At 40.6% G+C, this 19964-nt stretch overlaps 1 protein-coding gene across 3 annotated transcripts in view; it reads right to left on the bottom strand.

The window, feature by feature from the left end:
• Positions 1-9189: 9189 nt before the first annotated feature.
• LOC141167079 (scaffold attachment factor B2-like) overlaps positions 9190-19964 on the bottom strand; it is a 183333-nt gene continuing 172558 nt past the window's right edge. Inside the window, exons 18-20 of one of the 3 annotated variants that reach the window (XM_073654621.1) lie at positions 18599-18659; positions 13263-13298; positions 10587-10677 (exon numbers count right to left, since the gene is read on the bottom strand). In XM_073654621.1, coding sequence (XP_073510722.1) covers positions 13292-13298; positions 18599-18659 — 68 coding nt within the window. In that variant the 3' untranslated portion in view covers positions 10587-10677; positions 13263-13291. Of the gene's footprint in view, positions 10678-13262; positions 13299-15869; positions 16311-18598; positions 18660-19964 lie in introns of those variants that run through there. The other 2 variants (XM_073654455.1, XM_073654535.1) reach the window with 2 other exon arrangements.

Here is a 19964-nt window from a genome sequence, read left to right as displayed (position 1 = left end):
TCAAAAAGATGCAGATCATGAATGCTGAGTCTGGTGGTTTTCTTAGAAGCTACTGCACCAATTGGTAAATTGTTTGACATATGGTAATATATTTTATACCAAAACAGTGATTTATCTGGTTAGTCATATTGGACTGCTATTATTTTGAACCCTACTGTACAAGTGGCCCATGGCTACAGTTTTCATTTATACCTGCGGTAAAGGTATGGGGGTGTGAGTTTTTGGTTTGCAAGCTTAAGAGAACAGGTCTGTGTGAGACTGAACATAGGCCAAAGCCATGAAAAATAAAGCCACTGACGCACCCACGGGAGATTTGGTTGTGTTGTCGCCCACGACAATGGAGTGTTAAGGACTGTTTGGACTATCCGGATGATAACGTTTGCCTTTTTGTTGTGAGCTGCCAAAATAAAAGGACTTAAGTTGGACTAACCTGGGTCACTGCCTCTATCGCACTATGTGAACATCGCTGCATTATATAAGGTGGAGAATGCGAGCAATGTGAACTGAGGTATACCCCAAAAAAAGCCGCATGTCCGTGATTAAGCCTGCAAAGTTCCAAATCAGACCCATGGACAGTATGGAGGAAATACTCAAGCAGTTGGCCTTCACCCAGCAGCATCAGTTTCAGCGGCAGCAGCTGTACCAGCAGCAGCAGCTGTACCAGCAGCAGCAGCAGAAGACTAACGAACTGATTCTGAAACAGACTGTGGCCCTGTGAGACACACCCACCGCTGCCACGATTCGTTCTGAGGCCCGGGACAAAGTCAGGTCAACGCTAAGAAAGAGGAGTCCTTTAGACTATATGGACGTTTTCTTCACTGTGTTTGAACGCACAGCGAAGCGGGAGATCTTGCCAATTTCCCAGTGAGCTGAAGTGGTGGTCCCGTTTCTGATGGAAGATGCCCAGAAGGCCTATTTTGACCTAAGTCGGGAGGATGCCCAGGACTATGAGAAATCCAAAAAGGTGAGATCCTTGCCGACTGGGGGTCAATACTTAAGTACAGGCACGTGTGTACCAGTGGTCTTTCGTGGAGACCCGACCCACTAGGTCTCAGGCCTATGACTTGTTGAAGTTAGTCAAAAAGTGGCTCCAGCCTGAGACCTTGAGCCCTTCCCAAATGGTAGAGAGGATAGTAATTGACCGGTTGGTGCGAACTCTGCCAGCAGCCATACAGCATCTAGGTTAGCCTCATCAAGCGTTATATAACCACCCAGGACTTCATATGGGACTCTGCCCCAAAGCTGATATCACACCGGCCCCTGCAAGCCCAGGAGCCTGGGAAAAGGTCAAGTGCCTGTGCTGGGGAGGCAGAACCGAGTCAATACTGAGGAGGTACCCTGGAGTGAGGGTGGCAGAAGACCAGTTTCCCCTAAATCTGTCTTGAGGACTAGCGGTGCCACCACTAACCGGTGCTAGCGATGCCAAGTACCAAGACATGTGGCCAACTGGCCCCTGACTGTTGAACCCATGTACTGCGGGTTTACTCACCCGTTGTTGATGTATGCTTGGACAGTTTAGGCCACAGACACAGTCGGTCCAACAGGTGAACCCCATCTGTGCCAGATGCGCATCAATGGACATCGAGCAGAGGCTCTCTTGGACTCAGAGAGCCTAGTGACACTTGTCCATGGGTTATTGATTTCTTGGTTAAAACCCACGGTGGAAAAAGTCAAGGTCATATGTATACATGGCGAACTCTGCGAGTATCCGACAGTGGAGGTTACTTTTTCCACTCTGTGCAGGGAGGTTAAACATGTGTTGGGAGTGGTAAACACCCTTACTTACGGGACTGTGCTAGCAAGAAACTAACCGTCCCAGGATAAAAAGATATGTCCCGATGCAGAACCCGAAGGTCCCGAGTCAGAGATACCTGCAGTAGGGGCCACGAACATAGGGAAAGAGTGTAATCCTGAGAGGTTTCCCCTACAGGTCTTGGCAGGAGAGGTCGAGGAGACCACATTAGTTCCGGAGCTGGAAGTATCCTGGAGTACTTTTGGGACGGCTCAGCTCCAGGATCCCACTCTAGCCTGGGAATGGGTGATAATGATAAATGTAGTCACAACTTGGCACAGAGGTGTTTTTGCCTCGTATGACGGTCAACCAGGAGGTTGACTTAATACGCACTGAAATAACAGAGCAACTGGTAGTGCCCAAATCATACCGCTGGGAGGTGCTTGACATGGCCCACAAACACATGCTCAGGGGTCATCTGGGAGGTTATAAAACGCAAGAGCGTCTTCTGCAGCTTTTTTTTGGCCCGGGGTTTATGCCGAGGTTCAGAAGTTTTGTGAGTCGTGCCCAGTGTGTCAGTTAACTGCACCCACAGCAAATTTCGGTAGTCCACTGGTTCCTCTGCCTGTTAGCAATCTGCTCATACCTCTCTATGGATTTGGTATTTGGTAGGGCCAATAGTGAAATCAGCCCGGGGTCCAACACATATTGGTCGTAGTGGATTATGTGACTCATTACCCGGAAGCGATTCCTCTCAGTCATAGCTTGGCAAAACATATTGCCCGGGAGCTGTTTGCCATGTTCTGCTTCCTTTGGCTACTAAAGGAGATCCCTATGGATCAGGGGACTCCTTTTATGTCCAAGGTCACTAAAGAGTTCTATAAACTGCAATAGATCAAACAGTTGCGCATGTCAGTCTACCACCCACAGACCGACTGTCAAGTAGAAAGACTCAATAAGACCTTAAAATCTAATGTTAGCCAGCTAAAGATGGGAAGAACTGAGAAAAGTTGTTGCCATATCTAATGTTCGCCATTAGGGAGGTACTGCAGTTCTCGACGGGGTTCTCTTCATTCAAACTATTGTATGGTAGACATCCCAGGGGCCTGCTGGACATAGCAAAAGAGACATGGGGACAGGAGCCCACTCCACATAAAATGTGGAGAGTATGTAGGACAAGATTACGTCCATAATGCCCATTGTAAAGTAACATCGCCCAGGCAGCTCAGAGTCGAGGCTACAATAGAAAGGCCACTATTAGGTCCTTTAACCCCTTTAAAGCCCAAGACGTATTAATACGTATCTGCGCCCTGGGCTTTAAGAGCCTGACACTTATTAATTTGTCTTTGCCTGTGCGCGATCACTGCCGGGTGTCAGCTGATTGTCACAGCTGACACTCGGTGCTATGTGCTGGGACATGGGTACAAACTACTGGGGGAGGTGTGAGGGGAAAGGTAAAGGCAGCATACTAGACGCGTTTCGAGCACATTACATGCTCTTGAACTCTGTGTGATATGCTCAGCTGCACATGAGTGTATATAATGAGTCAGATACGTGATCACTGGTTGAGATCTTGTACGTAAACAGATGGACAAGTCATTAATTAACCAGGCACTATTAACACAAGGTAAGAGCTGAGACAAAGAAAATAATGTTAAAAACCACATAATAAAATACAATATCTGTTGTGCAAAGACATAACATGAAATCCACTGAGCAGTCAGATAAGAAAAAGGGAAAATACGTTGAACCAAATGAATGTATATAGCATCTGGAAACGACGGGACTGTGTGAACATGGAACAAAAGACTGCCTTTGAAGACCAATAAATGCAAGTAATAAAAAAAATGCATGTGGTCTTTAAAATTAATAGAGGTACAACATTGGCACGAAGGCAGGAAACGTGGTTCAAAACGTTAATATCCAGGCAATCAATATAATATATGAGAATATCTTATAATAGTACTCTTTCTGAATTGTTTCGTACAGCAGATGCATGAAGAATTTCCTTTAAGAGTAATATAGTAAAAAAAAAATAAAATAAAAAAAATATTCCAATAGGAATAATATATTTAAGTCAAGTGTATAATATAACCAAGGAAGTAACAAATTCCCGCAGTTTAAAGGAACTATTAAGCCAGGGGCTCAAAGTTCAAGGAACCCATATATTAATGTTCCATGGGAGTCATTTGTCAGAATGCCTCACAAGAGGGATGCACGGACAATCACTGTAAAGTACATACTGATGTATTACACATGCAATTGCTAATTTTGATGGTGATAATATTACGCAGAGGAGAAAATAGTCCACAATGAGGGGTGATCTAGGAAATTCATATCAAATTTATTTGCTATTGCTGAAAAGAGTAAAAATAATACAATAGGGATGGTATATTTAACTCCCGTATTTAGTATAACCTAGGAGGTAACGAGTTCCCGGAGTTTAAGTGAACTATTGAACCGAAGGCTCACAACTCAGGAACACCGCAGATTAATCTTCCACAGAGAAAGCACTTGTCAAAGTCGCACAAGAAAAATGCATGGAAATCAAAATATATTAGCCATACAATTGCTAGTTTTAATGGTTATGATGTTACCTAGAGGAGAAACTAATCCACAAATCAGCGGTCATCAGGGAAATATGAGTCAGGATTATACCTTTGGGATATACAGTATAGGCAGACATATTAAAAAAAAAAGTCTGCATCCTAAATAACCACAACCATCTCAATTGCGTATTAACTAGAAAAGGGGATCAAAAAAAGATTAATAATGTAACATGAATTCTTTCCTTAGATGTAGACCAGCTGGAACCCAAAAAGCCTCTCAATCTCGTAATCTACGCTCCCTGTTACCTCCTCTAATGTGTTTTGGTACCTGATCAATAGCATATACCCTGCAATGATGGATTTGTCTTTTATGATACATAATGATGTGTCTGGTAAAATTAAATATATTGCAATTTGAGATATTGGAAATGTCATAAGTGTTCACACACCCTGGTTTTTAGTTTTCTTGTTGTGGACCCTATATACTTCAGGTGATACAACAGACATTCCAAAATATAAACAAAATCTGAATTACAATTCAGGAAACGCTTGATGATGTATGTTTTGTCAGTGTCAGAACCTTGAAAAGTGGGTGTTTTAAACGCGATTGAACAAGTTTTGCAGAGGTATTGTCCACACCTAAAAAAGCCTGATACGGACAACCAATGTGATGGTCCCTGTGTGGAACTATTCCAATCAATATGAAGACTAGGTGACAGATGACTCGCTAAAGACGGAGCTCGTCTTGATACAATCCTCATGCCATTTTTTATTATTTGGTCCATATTTTCATCATCCCCGAGTACATGTAAATTATTCTGTACGATACGTGAGATTTCTTTAAAGTGGGCAATATAAGATTACACTAGAGTTGTTTTTGTGAGGAAGGACTGAGGATACAATTAGAATTATTATTAGTTGTGCGACATGCCATCAGTTGTTCCCTAGATTTATGGTTCACAATATGAGTGGCCCGTTCCAGGGTCCATTTAGGATAGCCCCTGGTAAGTAATCGTTGTTTAATATTTTCAGTTTCTGCAACAAAAGAAGCAGTGGTATTACAATTCCGTTTGGCCCTAGTAAGTTCACCTACTGGGATAGACTTGATCGTGTGGGGAGGATGGTGACTGTGCATGTAAAATAGTATTGGCTGCACATTTTTTGCAAAAAGTACTGGTGAAAATAGGAAAACCTGCAATGAATTTTAAATGAAGATCCAAAAAACAAAGTTTTTGTGAGAAGAAAAAGTGAATTTTAAATTACAAGGATTATTATTTAGAAAATTCATTAAAGTGGGGATATTGGACAGGTTTACTCCCCACACCATCAGAATACCCTCTATATACACTGCTCAAAAAATAAAGGGAACACTCAAATAACACATCCTCGATCTGAATGAATGAAATATTCTCATTGAATACTTTGCTCTGTACAAAGTTGAATGTGCTGACAACAAAATCACACAAAAATCATCAATGGAAATCAAATTTATTAACCAATGGAGGCCTGGATTTGGAGTCACCCCCAAAATTAAAGTGGAAAAACACACTACAGGCTGATCCAACTTTGATGTAATGTCCTTAAAACAAGTCAAAATGAGGCTCAGTATTGTGTGTGGCCTCCACGTGCCTGTATGACCTCCCTACAACGCCTGGGCATGCTCCTGATGAGGTTGCGGATGGTCTCCTGTGGGATCTCCTCCCAGACCTGGACTAAAGCATCAGACAACTCCTGGACAGTCTGTGGTGCAACGTGACATTGGTGGATGGAGCGAGACATGATGTCCCAGATGTGCTCAATCGGATTCAGGTCTGGGGAACGGGCGGGCCAGTCCATAGCTTCAATGCCTTCATCTTGCAGGAACTGCTGACACACTCAAGCCACATGAGGTCTGGCATTGTCCTGCATTAGGAGGAACCCAGGGCCAACCGCACCAGCATATGGTCTCACAAGGGGTCTGAGGATCTCATCTCGGTACCTAATGGCAGTCAGGCTAACTCTGGCGAGCACGTGGAGGGCTGTGCGGCCCTCCAAAGAAACGTCACCTCACACCATTACTGACCCACTGCCAAACCGGTCATGCTGAAGGATGTTGCAGGCAGCAGATCGCTCTCCACGGCGTCTCCAGACTCTGTCACGTCTGTCACATGTGCTCAGTGTGAACCTGCTTTCATCTGTGAAGAGCACAGGGCGCCAGTGGCAACTTTGCCAATCCTGGTGTTCTGTGGCAAATGCAAAGCGTCCTGCACGGTGTTGGGCTGTGAGCACAACCCCCATCTGTGGGCGTCGGGCCCTTATACCGCCCTCATGGAATCGGTTTCTAATCGTTTGTGCAGACACATGCACATTTGTGGCCTGCTGGAAGTCATTTTGCAGGGCTCTGGCAGTGCTCCTCCTGTTCCTCCTTGCACAAAGGTGGAGGTAGCGGTCCAGCTGCTGGGTTATTGCCCTCCTACGGCCCCCTCCACATCTCCTGGTGTACTGGCCTTTCTCCTGGTAGCGCCTCCAGCCTCTGGACACTACGCTGACAGACACAGCAAACCTTCTTGCCACAGCTTGCATTGATGTGCCATCCTGGATGAGCTGCACTACTTGAGCAACTTCTGTGGGTTGTAGAGTTCGTCTCATGCTACCACGAGTGTGAAAGCACAACCAACATTCAAAAGTGACCAAAACATAAGCCAGAAAGCATTGGTACTCAGATGTGGTCCCCACCTGCAGAACCACTCCTTTGAGGGTGTCTTGATAACTGCCAATAATTTCCATCTATTATCTATTCCATTTGCATAACAGCATGTGAAATTGATTGTCAATCAGTGTTGGTTCCTAAGTGGACAGTTTGATGTCACAGAAGTTTGATTTACTTGGAGTTATATTCTGTTGTTTAAGTGTTCCCTTTATTTTATTGAGCAGTGTATATCTAGAGTACCAAATAATACAAATCACTGAAGGGGTTGTTTACTTTGTTAAATATACATTTCTTCCCACCAAGCCATAACAAGATTGGGAGCTAAATTTTCCCCCGCGGTAACCATTGAAATGCCACTTTGAAGAAAAATGTTTTGGTTAAAAAGAAATTAGTTATGAGTAAGAATAATACAGTTTCCATATAGGATTGGAGATCTAAGGTGTAATCACTGTATTTACAGAGGTGATGATGTACCGCTAATATAGCAAAATAATGAAGAATGGCAGTGTAAAGTGAAACGACATCACCTTCACCCAAGACCAAGTGGATTGCCAACTAACTTGGTGAAATAGACCGATAACATCCTTAGAGTCTCTCAAGTAGCCAGGAATACGCTGGACTAGGGGCTGCAAGGCACTGTCCCGCCACTGGCCCAAACGCTCTCCCATAGACCTAATGACGGAAACTATGGGGCGCATGGGTGGGGGAATTCAATTTTTGTGTGTTTTTGGAAAAGCATGCATGATTGGGATGGTAGAATCATGCACAATCAAATAATCCCTTTGTTTTTTGGAAAAAAAAGCCCATGGAAAAACCTTCCTCAACTATACTATTGCACTCTTGCATGTAGATGGCAGTAGGGTCCTGAGAAAGAGGGATATAAATGTTATGCTCAGACAGCATAATTTCAATTGAATGGACATAATCTGTTTCATTCATTATGACCACTGAGCCCCCTTTATCTGGCATCTTAATTACAATGTCACATCGTGAACGGAGATTAGAAAACGCAGTCTTATCGGCCAATGTTAAATTAGAGAGATATGATTTAGAGTCTGTGGTGGAAATTAGGACTTTTAAATCCCGTTCAATATTCTCCTGGAATCGTGTCATGTTATCCGTTCTAGTTTGTACGGGATAAAAGGTGGGATTTTTTGTTTGGAAAGAATCGAGTGTCTGTCTTGAGGCAATGCCGAAGAACTGTACAGGTCTAAGAGCTAATAAGCTGTTCTGTTCACAAAAATTCATGTTCTTAAATTCATTAGGCATGACAAGATGGTTTGTTCTGGGTCCTCGGTGGAGAGAAAATGTTTTTTTAATAGTGAGATTGCGAACAAAGGTGTTAATATCTTTGATAGAGAAAATATTGAATTTGGAATTAAACGGGACATAGTTAAGACCTCTGCTCAAAAGTTTAGTTTCTCCCTCTGTCAAGGGAATAGATGAAAGATTTGCAACATCAAATTCATGGTTTTGTTCGAGCTCCTGAGGTGGTTTTTGAGAAAAAAAGGGGGTGTTTGTGATATTTTCTGTCCCCTCTTTGGGTCAGTTTTTTTGGCATTTTAAATGTTTTACGCTGTTTTTTATAGTAATTAGTTTGAGATTTATTCGTAGGTTGTCTATATGTGAATGGGGTTGGCATTAGGGATGAGCGAGTATGTTCTGTTCCGAGTATGCTCGGGCCAAGCTCCGAGTATTTACAGCTGCTCAGTAATATGGTTGAATCGCTCCTGTGTGCATGATTTGCGACTGTTTGACAACTTTATTACATGGGAGGAATGTGTAAGAAATAGACATTCCTCACATGTAATAAAGTTGTCAAACAGTCGCAAATCATGCACAATGGAGCGATTCAAACATATCACCGAGCTCGCTGTAAATACTCGGTGCTCGGCCCGAGCATACTCGGAACAGAACATACTCGCACAACACTAATAGTGATCCAAAAATCCTCCTACACGCACTCCCATAGATAGAAGGTTATATTATCATAACAGTGGTAGACCCCGGGGGAAAAAAGTGCAATTATTCCTTCAAATCAATTAAAGACTTGCAGACCCTGGAAGGGGAGCATGAGAAACAGCAGAAATGTCCAAACATATAGACCAGAAAGTAATCACCCTTTCTTGCCGTCCAAAATTCGTAGTGTGAAGCAAGGATAGTGTCCCTGCCAGACACAGCCCACAACGGAGAAAAAGGAGAATCCAGCTTCCACAATATAAAATCTTCTATCTTTATTTAATACTTTAAAAATCAGGACATGGGTACAAACTACTGGGGGAGGTGTGAGGGGAAAGTTAAAGGCAGCATACTAGACGCGTTTCGAGCACATTACATGCTCTTGAACTCTGTGTGATATGCTCAGCTGCACATGAGTGTATATAATGAGTCAGATACGTGATCACTGGTTGAGATCCTAGGCGTAAATAGATGGACAACTCATTAATTAACCAGGCACTATTAACACAAGGTATGAGCTGAGACAAAGAAAATAATGTTAAAAACCTCATAATAAAATACAATAACTATTGTACAAAGACATAACATGAAATCCACTGAGCAGTCAAGATATGAAAAAGGGAAAATACGTTGTACCAAACAAAAGTATATAACATCTGGAAACGACGGAACTGTGTGAACATGGAACAAAAGAATCCCTTTGAAGACCAATAAATGCAAGTAATGGACAATTTTAAAGACCATATGCATTTTTTCTATCACCAAAACGCTGGAAATGGAGGAACTTCCCTCTGACCATCCTTGAAACGCCCTATTATGTGGCTTGGTCTTGTCAGAAGCCTGTGTGGATAAATCGATTGAGCCCGATAAGTAGCCGGTGATGCATGAAATGTATGCCTGATGAACTAACCTTGAAAAAGGAGAAAAGCGTCGAGTTGATATTTGGATTGATTAGGCTATATTTAAAAAGTTTATGCTTGGGCTGATTTGATTATGAAATTATGACAACTATGAAATTTATGTATTTATATAAAATCTTATTTTGATATGAGATCTATATTCATGAAATCTAATATGGCATGCCCCTGGAATTTATTTTGAGACAAAGTTGGGGCACATTGAGACCCTTAGCATAGACTAACCTTTTTGCTGTTATTATATCCGCTGCTACATTGCATTAACTAGAGCTGTTGATATATGCTGTGATTTTTTTCCTGTCCGAAGAGGAAAAAGAAAAAAAAAAAAACGATATTGGACATTCGCACATCCCCCCAGACTTAACATTAGTCAGGGTGAGATCCGATGTTTTGGCAAATTGAACTTTGGTAATACGGCGGTCTGCACCTGCACTAAAAGTAAAATGGTGCTCCTTCCTTCTAAACCCTGCTGTGTGTTCATATAGCTATACTCAGCAACGTCCACTGCGCACCAGGTATCAGCGATCAAGTGGTTATACACGATAGTTCCCAACAACCCCTTGTAATAATAAAAAAACAAAAAAGCATTTGATTGGAATTAACATAACATCTACTTTAATATAGTATGCAGGAAAGGATTTTTTTTTAACAAGCCAAGCACATCAACTAATCATAAAAACACTTGATTAACTTATGTTAAAACAATATTGAAATATTTAATAACGATGTGTAAACCGATGGTCATTGGGTCTGTTTTGTCCTCCAAAGTTTCCGCCTTGAGGTCCCGTGGATGTCGACACATTTTGAGAGTTTTCGCTTTGATGAAAATTACTGTGCAAAAATATATAGAAAAAAAACACCTTTAACACCAAAGTTAGTAGACGAACATAGAAATCATCTCGTAATTAAAAGGAATCTGTTAGCAGGTTTTTGCTATATAATCTGAGGGCAGCAGAATTTAAGGGCTGGGACACAGATTTCAGGGATGTGTCACTTATTAGGCTGTGTGCCATTTCAATACAATGTGGGTTTTAATCAACAGGAGTGTTTTCATCTTGAAGAAGAGCTTGACACTTTTAAACGCGTTGCATAAAAACGATAGTTTAATAATATCCTGTGAATTGATGTCTTCAATAATCAGCAGCGCTGGGGATATCCACAAATTCTCCAGATCTTCATCAACGGGAGGTGAGCACTGATTAGCAGCTTACTGTCAATGTACAATTGGAAGCACATGGTGCCTACATTATCTTTGCGGCTGATATGGCTTCTTTTTCGCTAAGTAATAACATATGCATACTGGTTGTACCACTTTAGCTGCATCGGTAATTCCACATGATATGCATGATTAATGAGAATCTGAGTCTTTTGTATTGGCTACCAAGCATTATGGTCCATGTTGCTTCTATCATTGCTATTTAGGCATTCACCGCGATTCCCTTTTTGTGAAGCATTTGCTTTTATTCTATTCTTGTATTGAATATGCATTTAATGTATTACGTATTTGTATTTACTGCTCTTTCTTGGGATCCATCATTAGGCAATATGTCAATATACAATGTGCACAGAAATCTATGGTGTGGGCGGGATTAGCTTTCTGAGCTCTGCTATTTGCTACATCTAAAAATTCTGATTGTGTCACAACTGCTGTACCCAGTAAGCTAAGTGACACATCATTGGAATCCGGGTCTCTTTTCCTACACTATGCTGCTCTCAGATGAGGTAGCAAAAACATGGCGACAGATTCCCTTTAAAGTATTCTATTCAAATATCCTCAAAATCGGATAATAACCTACACCACACCTTCTGCCAGAACGCTTGCCCTTTAAGAGCCCAAGTAAGGGCATTGTTTTAACACAGTTCCATATGCTTTCCTGCGGTTGGGCCTTTATAGATAACCACTATGCTTCACAAGTATCAGTCAAATTCACAATAGGCAGAAATTAGAAGTTAAGTTTTATATACTCTGTGGTTTTTTTTTCATTTGTACACAAGGCTCCATTTACATCACATTTTATATCATATTAAAAAATAATTTATGGCTTGTTTGTTTAAATTTACAATCTCTTTTCTGCCATACCCATCATTAGCTTTCCTTTGTTTCATACCCGTCACCCAAGAGCCCTCACTTTTTTTTTTGTTTAAAGTTTGTCAACATAATTGTGCTTTTACTGTGATAACGCAGTTTTTACTGGATTTAAGGTAGCACTCCAGTCTAAAATGTTATCCCCTAAACCTCTAAATATGTATGTAATTTAGTGCAGATGTATTAATATATTTACTGATTTTCTCCGGTTAGCAGTGCAGTGTAGGGTAACCTCACCCACAACCCAGCATCCACCGCGGGATCCACGCCTCACTTGCGGTAGACATTGACGGAATTTTTTAATCGCAATTTTACCTTTACATAGAGACCAAACAATACAAACAGATGTTACTTTAAAGTCTCTACTAAAATACAAATGTTCTACAATGTATTTTGGTTTGCAGCATTTTGGCTGCTTTTTTTCTTCTCTAAATGTAGCCTTTTCTGAGTAATAGGTTTTTCTGGCGTATTTTCTCAAAGGCTATACGTTATAAAGCGTAACAAAACTAAAACCACCAAAAACGACAGTTGAAAAAAAAAAAAAAAGACTAAGAAAAGCATTTAAAAGCGAGAACAAAAACATGTGGAAAAAAGGCTGGAATCATAGCAACCAGCATTAGGCAGCCACTACCAAGGCAAAGTGCATCAGTGTTCTAACTATAGTAGTAAAAATACCATACAAATTGTAATAAAAATGACAAAAGGCCGACAGAAGATACTACATTTAAAAAACAAAAACACTTTACTTAGTTTTTATATGTAGAATTTCAATAATTTTCTTCTCATTTTAATACACCTGGCCACAGCATTTTTGACTTGTATAATGAAGCCTTAGCTGCAACAGTTTTTATCATCTGCAGGTATATCTGACTTATCTATGCAATGACTCAGTATTTGGTGTAGGAAGTTAGCAGAAATCGGTGTTTGTTTATAAGCACTACTCACTCAACTTTATACAGTAGGTAAGGATGGCACATTGTGCTGAATCAATTCAATCACTTATCCAATTCTGTAATTGTATAGATAAGAATGAAAAAAACATAGGTCCATCAAGTCCAACCTATAAGGGTATGTGCTTACGGCAACTGGTTAGACACTGGCGCACCTGATGTTTCGCTAGGCAAAGCCGCTTCAGAAAAAAGACAACGATATTCAGAATGAAGCGCCTTCACTGGCAGTTTTGCCATAATTTATATAGCAGGTCTGACCCATTTTTTTTCCCCAATATTAAACAATTTTTACTTCTATAGAGCCAACATATTCCGCAGCACTTCACATTACAGAGGGGACTTGTACAGACAAAATAAGAGTAACACAGCTGAACACATACCAATTGGAGTGAGGGCCCTGTTCACAAGCTTACAATCTATGAGGAAACGGGTGACACAAAAGGTAAGAATATAGTGCTTGTTGAGTACAGTCCAGCCATCATTATATTAAATAGGGGCATTCAAATAACACTGCATAAACCAGTCACCAGCCAGAATCTGTACAAGTACAGGTACTAAGCACAATTGAGTGCATGTAAGGAAGAATGGGGAATAGTTAAGTTAGTGAGGTAATGTGATTGGCCAGTCTGAAAGAAAGTGTTCTTAGGGCATTCTTGAAACCGATGCAGCACGAGAGAAGCCCTGAAGACAGGAGTGGAAGGTTATAGAGGATGCTACTGTAGTCTTAGGTTATCAGCGGATAGGAAAGGACTGGTAGAGTGATCGAGATCAGGGAGAGGCAGAACTGCTTTGTAGGTAGAAATAATAAGTTTATATTGTACTCTGCAGCAGATCAGCAACTAGTGCATAGACTTGCACAGGGTGGAGGCATCAGTGTAGTGGTTGGACAGAAATATGACAGATTGGAGTAAGCAGTCCAAGTGAGAATGAATCAGAACAATAAGAAATTTTGCAGAGTCAAAAGGTAAGAAAGATCGAATTCAAGAGATGTTTTGAGGTACAGTTGACATGAGGGAGTGAGTGATTGAATACAGGGAATGAAAATATAAACTAGCGAGCGGCTTTCTAGCAGAAGCAGTCCAAGAATGAACATTATACTCTTATCCGGTTCACGGTTTCCAAACCTTGGAGGTGTTTAAATAAGTGACAAAATTCTCAACATATACACAGCAATGTCATAGTCACATTGCTGTGCATTATGTTAATTATTATGGCGTATTTTTAGGCAGAAACCATCAGAAAAAGACGTTGTGTGTGCATACAGTCAAGGCAGAAAGTGTTGGCACCCTTGAAATTGTTCCAGAAAACGAAGCATTTCTCCCACAAAATTATTGCAATTACACATGTTTTGTTATACATGTTTATTTCCTTTGTGTGTATAGGAACAAACAAAAAAACAACAAAATAAAATTGGATATCATTTCACACAAAACCCCAAAAATGGGTGGACAAAATTGTAGGCACTTAATATTTGGTTGCACACACACTTTGGAATAAATAACTGCAATCATCTGCTTCGTATAACCATCAACAAGCTTCTTACACCTTGCAGCTGGAATTTTTTACCACTCTTTTGTAAACTGCTTCAAGTCTGATCATATTTGAAGGGTTGCTTTCTTCCAACAGCAATTTTAAGATCTTTCCACAGGTGTTTAATGGGATTTAGATAGGACTCATTGTTGGCCACTTCAGAACTCTCCAGCACTTTGTTTACATCCATTTGAGTGTTTCTTGACGTATGCTTGGGGTCATTGTCCTACTGGAAGATCCATGACCTAAGATGCAAACTCCGCTTTCTGGCACTGAGCACTACACTGCATCCCAAAATTTGTTAGTATTCTTCATATTTCATGATGCCTTGCACACAGTCAAGGCACCGAGTAACCGAGGCAGTAAAACAACTCCAAAACATCTTTGAACCACCATCATATTTGACTGTAGGTACTATGTTCTTTTCTTTGTAGGCCTCATTCCATTTTCGGTTAACAAAATGATATGCTTTACCAAAAAGCTCTATTTTGGTCTCATCTGTCCACAAGTCGCTTTTCCAGAAGGATTTTGGTTCACTCACATACATTTTGGCAAACTGCATTCTAGCTTTTTTTTTTTTGTCTATAGTCAGCAGTGGGGTCCTCCTGGATCTCCAGACATAGCGTTTCCTTTCATTCAAATGTTCGCAATGACACTGATGCACCTTGTGCCTGTAAGATGTCTTGAATTTCTTTGGAAATTGATTGGGGCTGCGTATCCACCATCCAGACTATCCTGTATTGCAACCTTTCATCAATTTTTCTCTGCCGTCCATGTCCAGGGAAATTAGCTACAGTACCATGGGTTGCACACTTCTAGATTGTGTAGTGCACTGTGGCCAAAGGAACATCAAGATCTCAGAGATGGACTTGTAACCTTGAGATTATGGATACAGTTTAACAATTTTGGTTCTCAAGTCCCCAGACAATTCACGTCTCCCTCTTTCAGTTCTCCATCCTTAGTGTGGCACACGCAGACACAATGCAAAGATTGAGTAAACTTCTCCCCTTTTTATCATATTTCAGGCGTGATTTTCATATTGCCCACACCTGTTACTTGCCACAAGTGAGTGTTTCAAGTATGTGATGCTCGTTCAAAAAGTTGCTCACCCACAATTTTGGAGAAGTGCCAACAATTTTGTCAGGCTCATTTTTGGGATTTTGTGTTTAATGATGTCCATTTTGTCTTTTGTGTTGTTCCAATTGAAATAAACAGGTGTATAACAAAATATGTGTAATAGCAATAATTTTCTGAGAGAAATACTTTATTTTCTGGAACAATTTCAAGAATTCCAACACTTTCAGCCATGACTGTAAACAAGACCACTTTCACAGACCCAACATTCAGTCTCAGAACATATCTTGATGTCCACACCTTCTGTGGGGTTTCCTGAACCAAACTCAAAACTCAAACACCCTCATATATAAAGTGCTCAGCATATAAATGAGTACATCCCCTTTTGAAAGTAAGATTTTAATCAATATCTCACTGAACACAAGAACATTTTCACAATTTTGACAAGACTGCGTTTCATAGATTTTTTTTTAAACAGTATCATGAAGGTAAGGTTAGTAATTTCATTACAAAATCTGCAGGTTTACGCAAATTAGTTAATGCAAATATGAATACATCCAACACCAAAAGCTACTATATCTAGTATTTTTTATGACCTCCAAGATTTTTTAAAGGATAGCAGCAAGTCTTCTAGGTATGGAATGAACAAGTTGGCGACATATTACATAATCTATCCTTTTCCATCCTTCAAGAGTGACCTCTTTTAGAGCCAGAATGCTGGAGGGAGACTGATGCTCAACTTCTCTCTTCAGAATTACCCAGATGTGTTCTATTGGGTCCAGATCAGGATGCATACTTGGTCAAGGAATTATTTTCACCTAATTCTTCAAAAATGCAACAGACACTTTAGATGTGTGTTATCAATCATTGTACCCTTGATAGATATGCACTTTTCCAACATGACAGAGTGATGTAGCATCTTATCTTTCACTATAGAGCAATACATCTTTGAATTTATGGCCATCAATGAAATGTAGCTCCTCAACACCAACAGCACTCATGCAGCCCCACATAATGACACTGCCACCACGCATTTTTCTATGCATTCCTCAACTGTGCAACACCATACAGTTTTGAAACAATAGGTTCCAAAAACATCTATCTAGATCTCAATCTAGAGTATATAGTCAGAGTATATTTAAAATTTTTCAACATGGGCCCTAGCAAGTTGTAGGTGGGATTTTTTTGTGCATGGGCTTTAGGAACGGCTTCCTTAGTGGATGAAAACCATGCATGCTATTCCTCTGCAAAGTATGTCGTATTGTGTCACAGGAACCACTCCCACCAGTTCTCCTTTCCAATTCTTGAGCTAACTACAGAGAACTTCCATGTGGATTTTCTATAAGGCTATGTGCCCACGATGCAGAAATGCTCAGGATTTTTTCCTGAGTGTTTCTGCATCTCCCTGGCAGAAAAAAACGCATGCGGATTGTACAGGTGGATTGTACATGCGTTTTCCTGCCAGGGACATGCGGAAGTGAAGCGTTCTTCACATGCATTTCCGCATGCGGGTTGTCAAGCGCTTTCCAAGCAATTTTAGCATCACTTGGAAAGTGCTTGACAACTTGGTCACACTATATAAATCCATGCAAACAGCATGGATTTATATAGTGTGACCCGAGAGAATGTCAAAAAAAAAAAAAAAAAATACTTACCCTCCGATGGCCCACGCTGTCTTGCTTCACCGTCCCGGCTGCCGACAGCGGTAGACTGAAGGACCTGCCGACGTCAGCGTCGCGTGACCAGTCACATGACTGACGTCAGCGCAGGTACTTCAGTACATCGCGAACTGCAAGGAGGAGCGCACTGGCGGCCGCCAGAAGGTAAGTATATATTTTTTATTTTATTATTTTTTTTACAGTTTCTATGGTACCCAGGTCCAGAGTCTCCTCTTCTCTACACCTGGGTACCATCCGCACATTAGAACGCATGGAATGCGCATCTACATATACAGTGATGTGTAATCCATGCGATCTAATGCAAGTCAATGGCGGCGAAAAAGCAGCACTTCCGCAAAATAATTGGTAGTGCTGCGTTTTCCGTAATGATAGTCCCAGCGGAAATTTCCGCAGCATATGCACAGCACATGCGGATTATCATTGAGGAACGTGGCAGACCTTCTACCATGTGTTTTTTAATTGTTTCTGCTGCGTTTTTGCCGCTGCAGAAACGCTTAAAAAACGCATCGTGGGCACACAGCCTAACACTTCTCATCAGACACTCCTGACTTGGGTGTTAAATTTCATGGTTGGGGTGGACATCTGTGAGATGGTTGCAGTTCCATATTTGTTACATTTTTGTATCACTTTTGCTACAGAACTCTGACTGGTAAGTAAAGTTTTCCTGATCTTATAGCTTTCACCTTTCTTCTATAAAAAAAAATATATTTTCTTTCTCAGGTCTTCTGACATCTCTCTTCTATGTGGTGCCATTGCTGACAGAATGAAATGGGAAGGAATTTTTTTTAAGTAACGACTTTTTATAGTTCACTGTCTGCTGGACATCTGTTTGATGAATAATTAGACTTTCCTGTGGTCAAATTTGTGTAAATTAGAATTTCGTAGTCTGAACTTTAGCTTTGCTCTTAAGACTTACTTTAGGGGGGTATTGATTTTTGCAATATGATCTTGAATGAATTTAAGAAAATGTACTTTTTGGGTTCGCAAAATAACTAGTTTGCAATTAATGGCCCACATTTGTGGGAGTATTTAGTAGAATGGTATCCCATAAACAAAAACTCTTGATTCTGAGAAAACTAAAGGTTTCTGACAAATATTTGAGGTGTAATCATTTATGCTGAACTCTGTTTCAAGAGACCCAAACCAGTCTGAAAATTGTAATCCATACTTTGACCATGAATGTGGGATGTGTGAAACCAGCCGATTCGTACAGTGTTGATCCCAACGAAGTCAAAAAACTCACAAAAACCCATGAGGCAGAAGTCAATTTGGTATGAAAAAAATCGTTCTCCATGCCAAATATCATAATCAAAATAAATCCCTAGATCTGTGACATCACAGATGCACTATTCTATTTTAAGATAATGGTCTCCTTCAGTTTCTGATGTCCAGAATTTCTGCCACTAATTAATCTTGCACAGGACATAGCTTACCTATGAACGCCTCCTTTATTTACTTGTCCTTGCCCAGATGGATCTGGCATCCCACGGTCACCTTTTGTAAGAGTAAGTGCAAGTTATTGTATGAACTATAAACTAATTTGTAACAAACAAGTGTAACATGATCTGATCCAGTTTTTATCATCTACAGTCCTCGCTTAAAGAATATTGTAAATTCACAGTGGAATAGTGCAGCAAGAAACATGTAATGTAATGCATTCTTTGATGCATAAATCATCATTAAATACAAACCAAGTCCTTATTAACAAATCTTTATTTCGCATCAGTTTTTGTAAGTTTAAAGCTATGTGCCCACGATCAGGAATAGCGTTTTCGATGCAGCGAGTCCAAAACGCTGCGTTCTTCATTACAAGTACAATGGATGGGATTTATAGAAATCCCGTCCACTGTGCTTCTATTTAACACTGCGTAAACTCACCTGCAGAGCAGATTTACCAGCCGCAGCGTGTCAACTTCTGCAGCGGAGCTGGTCTCCACTGCGTAAATTCACCAAAGGACTGTCATTACATGCGGTAAATCCGCATAGTTAACTAAACACATGCGTGTTAACAGAAAGCAGGGAATATATGCTGCATCCAAAATGTTACTAGTCCTGGTCATGGGCACAATAGCCTAAATCAGAAGTCGGTCCAAAATAAACAAAAAAGGCACAGATCTTTCAATTATTGTTTCTCGCTCTGTTGGTTTCACTCCTAATTTTAGCTTTCAAATACAGATTCAAATTACTGACCAACATATTGTAGTGCTTATTTATAAGGCCATAATTATATTGTTTCTTAACAATTTTGACACTATTAAAATATGTAAAAGAAAAAAAACAAAAAATACAAATAACACTTTCATATGATTAGTATACCCCCAGAATAATGTACAGATTGTTGTTCTACAGGAGTTTTGTTTCCCCAGAAAATTCTTTATTCTGGCAACACTCAGCACAGAGAAAGGAGGAGGTGACAGGCTAAGGGGTACAAAGTTGTGTGTATATAATACACACATACATACACAAGGCAGGAAACAGTGTTAAAAGGGAATCAAGGTTTTTGCCACCTTATCTGAGATTGGCGTGTTGTAGGGTGAGACAGATTTTAGTAATGTGTCTCCTACTGGACTGCTTAGTGAAGTTTTGATACAATCCCTGTTTTATCAGAAAGAGATCATCACTAGATGACTAGCAAACCTGCTGCCACGTAGCCCTCCATATTCATGAGCTCTGTATAACCCCTACACCACTGATTGGCAGCTTTCTGACCATGTACAGAGTACACTGGAAGCTGCAGATCAGTGGTGTAGGGGTTATACAGAGCTCAACATTCAGAGAACTGGTAGATCTGCAGCAGAA

Source organism: Phyllobates terribilis, unplaced genomic scaffold (assembly GCF_046119375.1).
Source record: "Phyllobates terribilis strain yellow unplaced genomic scaffold, ASM4611937v1 Scaffold_1__5_contigs__length_1240528914, whole genome shotgun sequence".
In the NCBI taxonomy this organism is placed as follows: domain Eukaryota; kingdom Metazoa; phylum Chordata; class Amphibia; order Anura; family Dendrobatidae; genus Phyllobates; species Phyllobates terribilis.
Note: the sequence above shows the minus strand (reverse complement) of the source record. Positions and strands in the feature narration are given on the sequence as shown.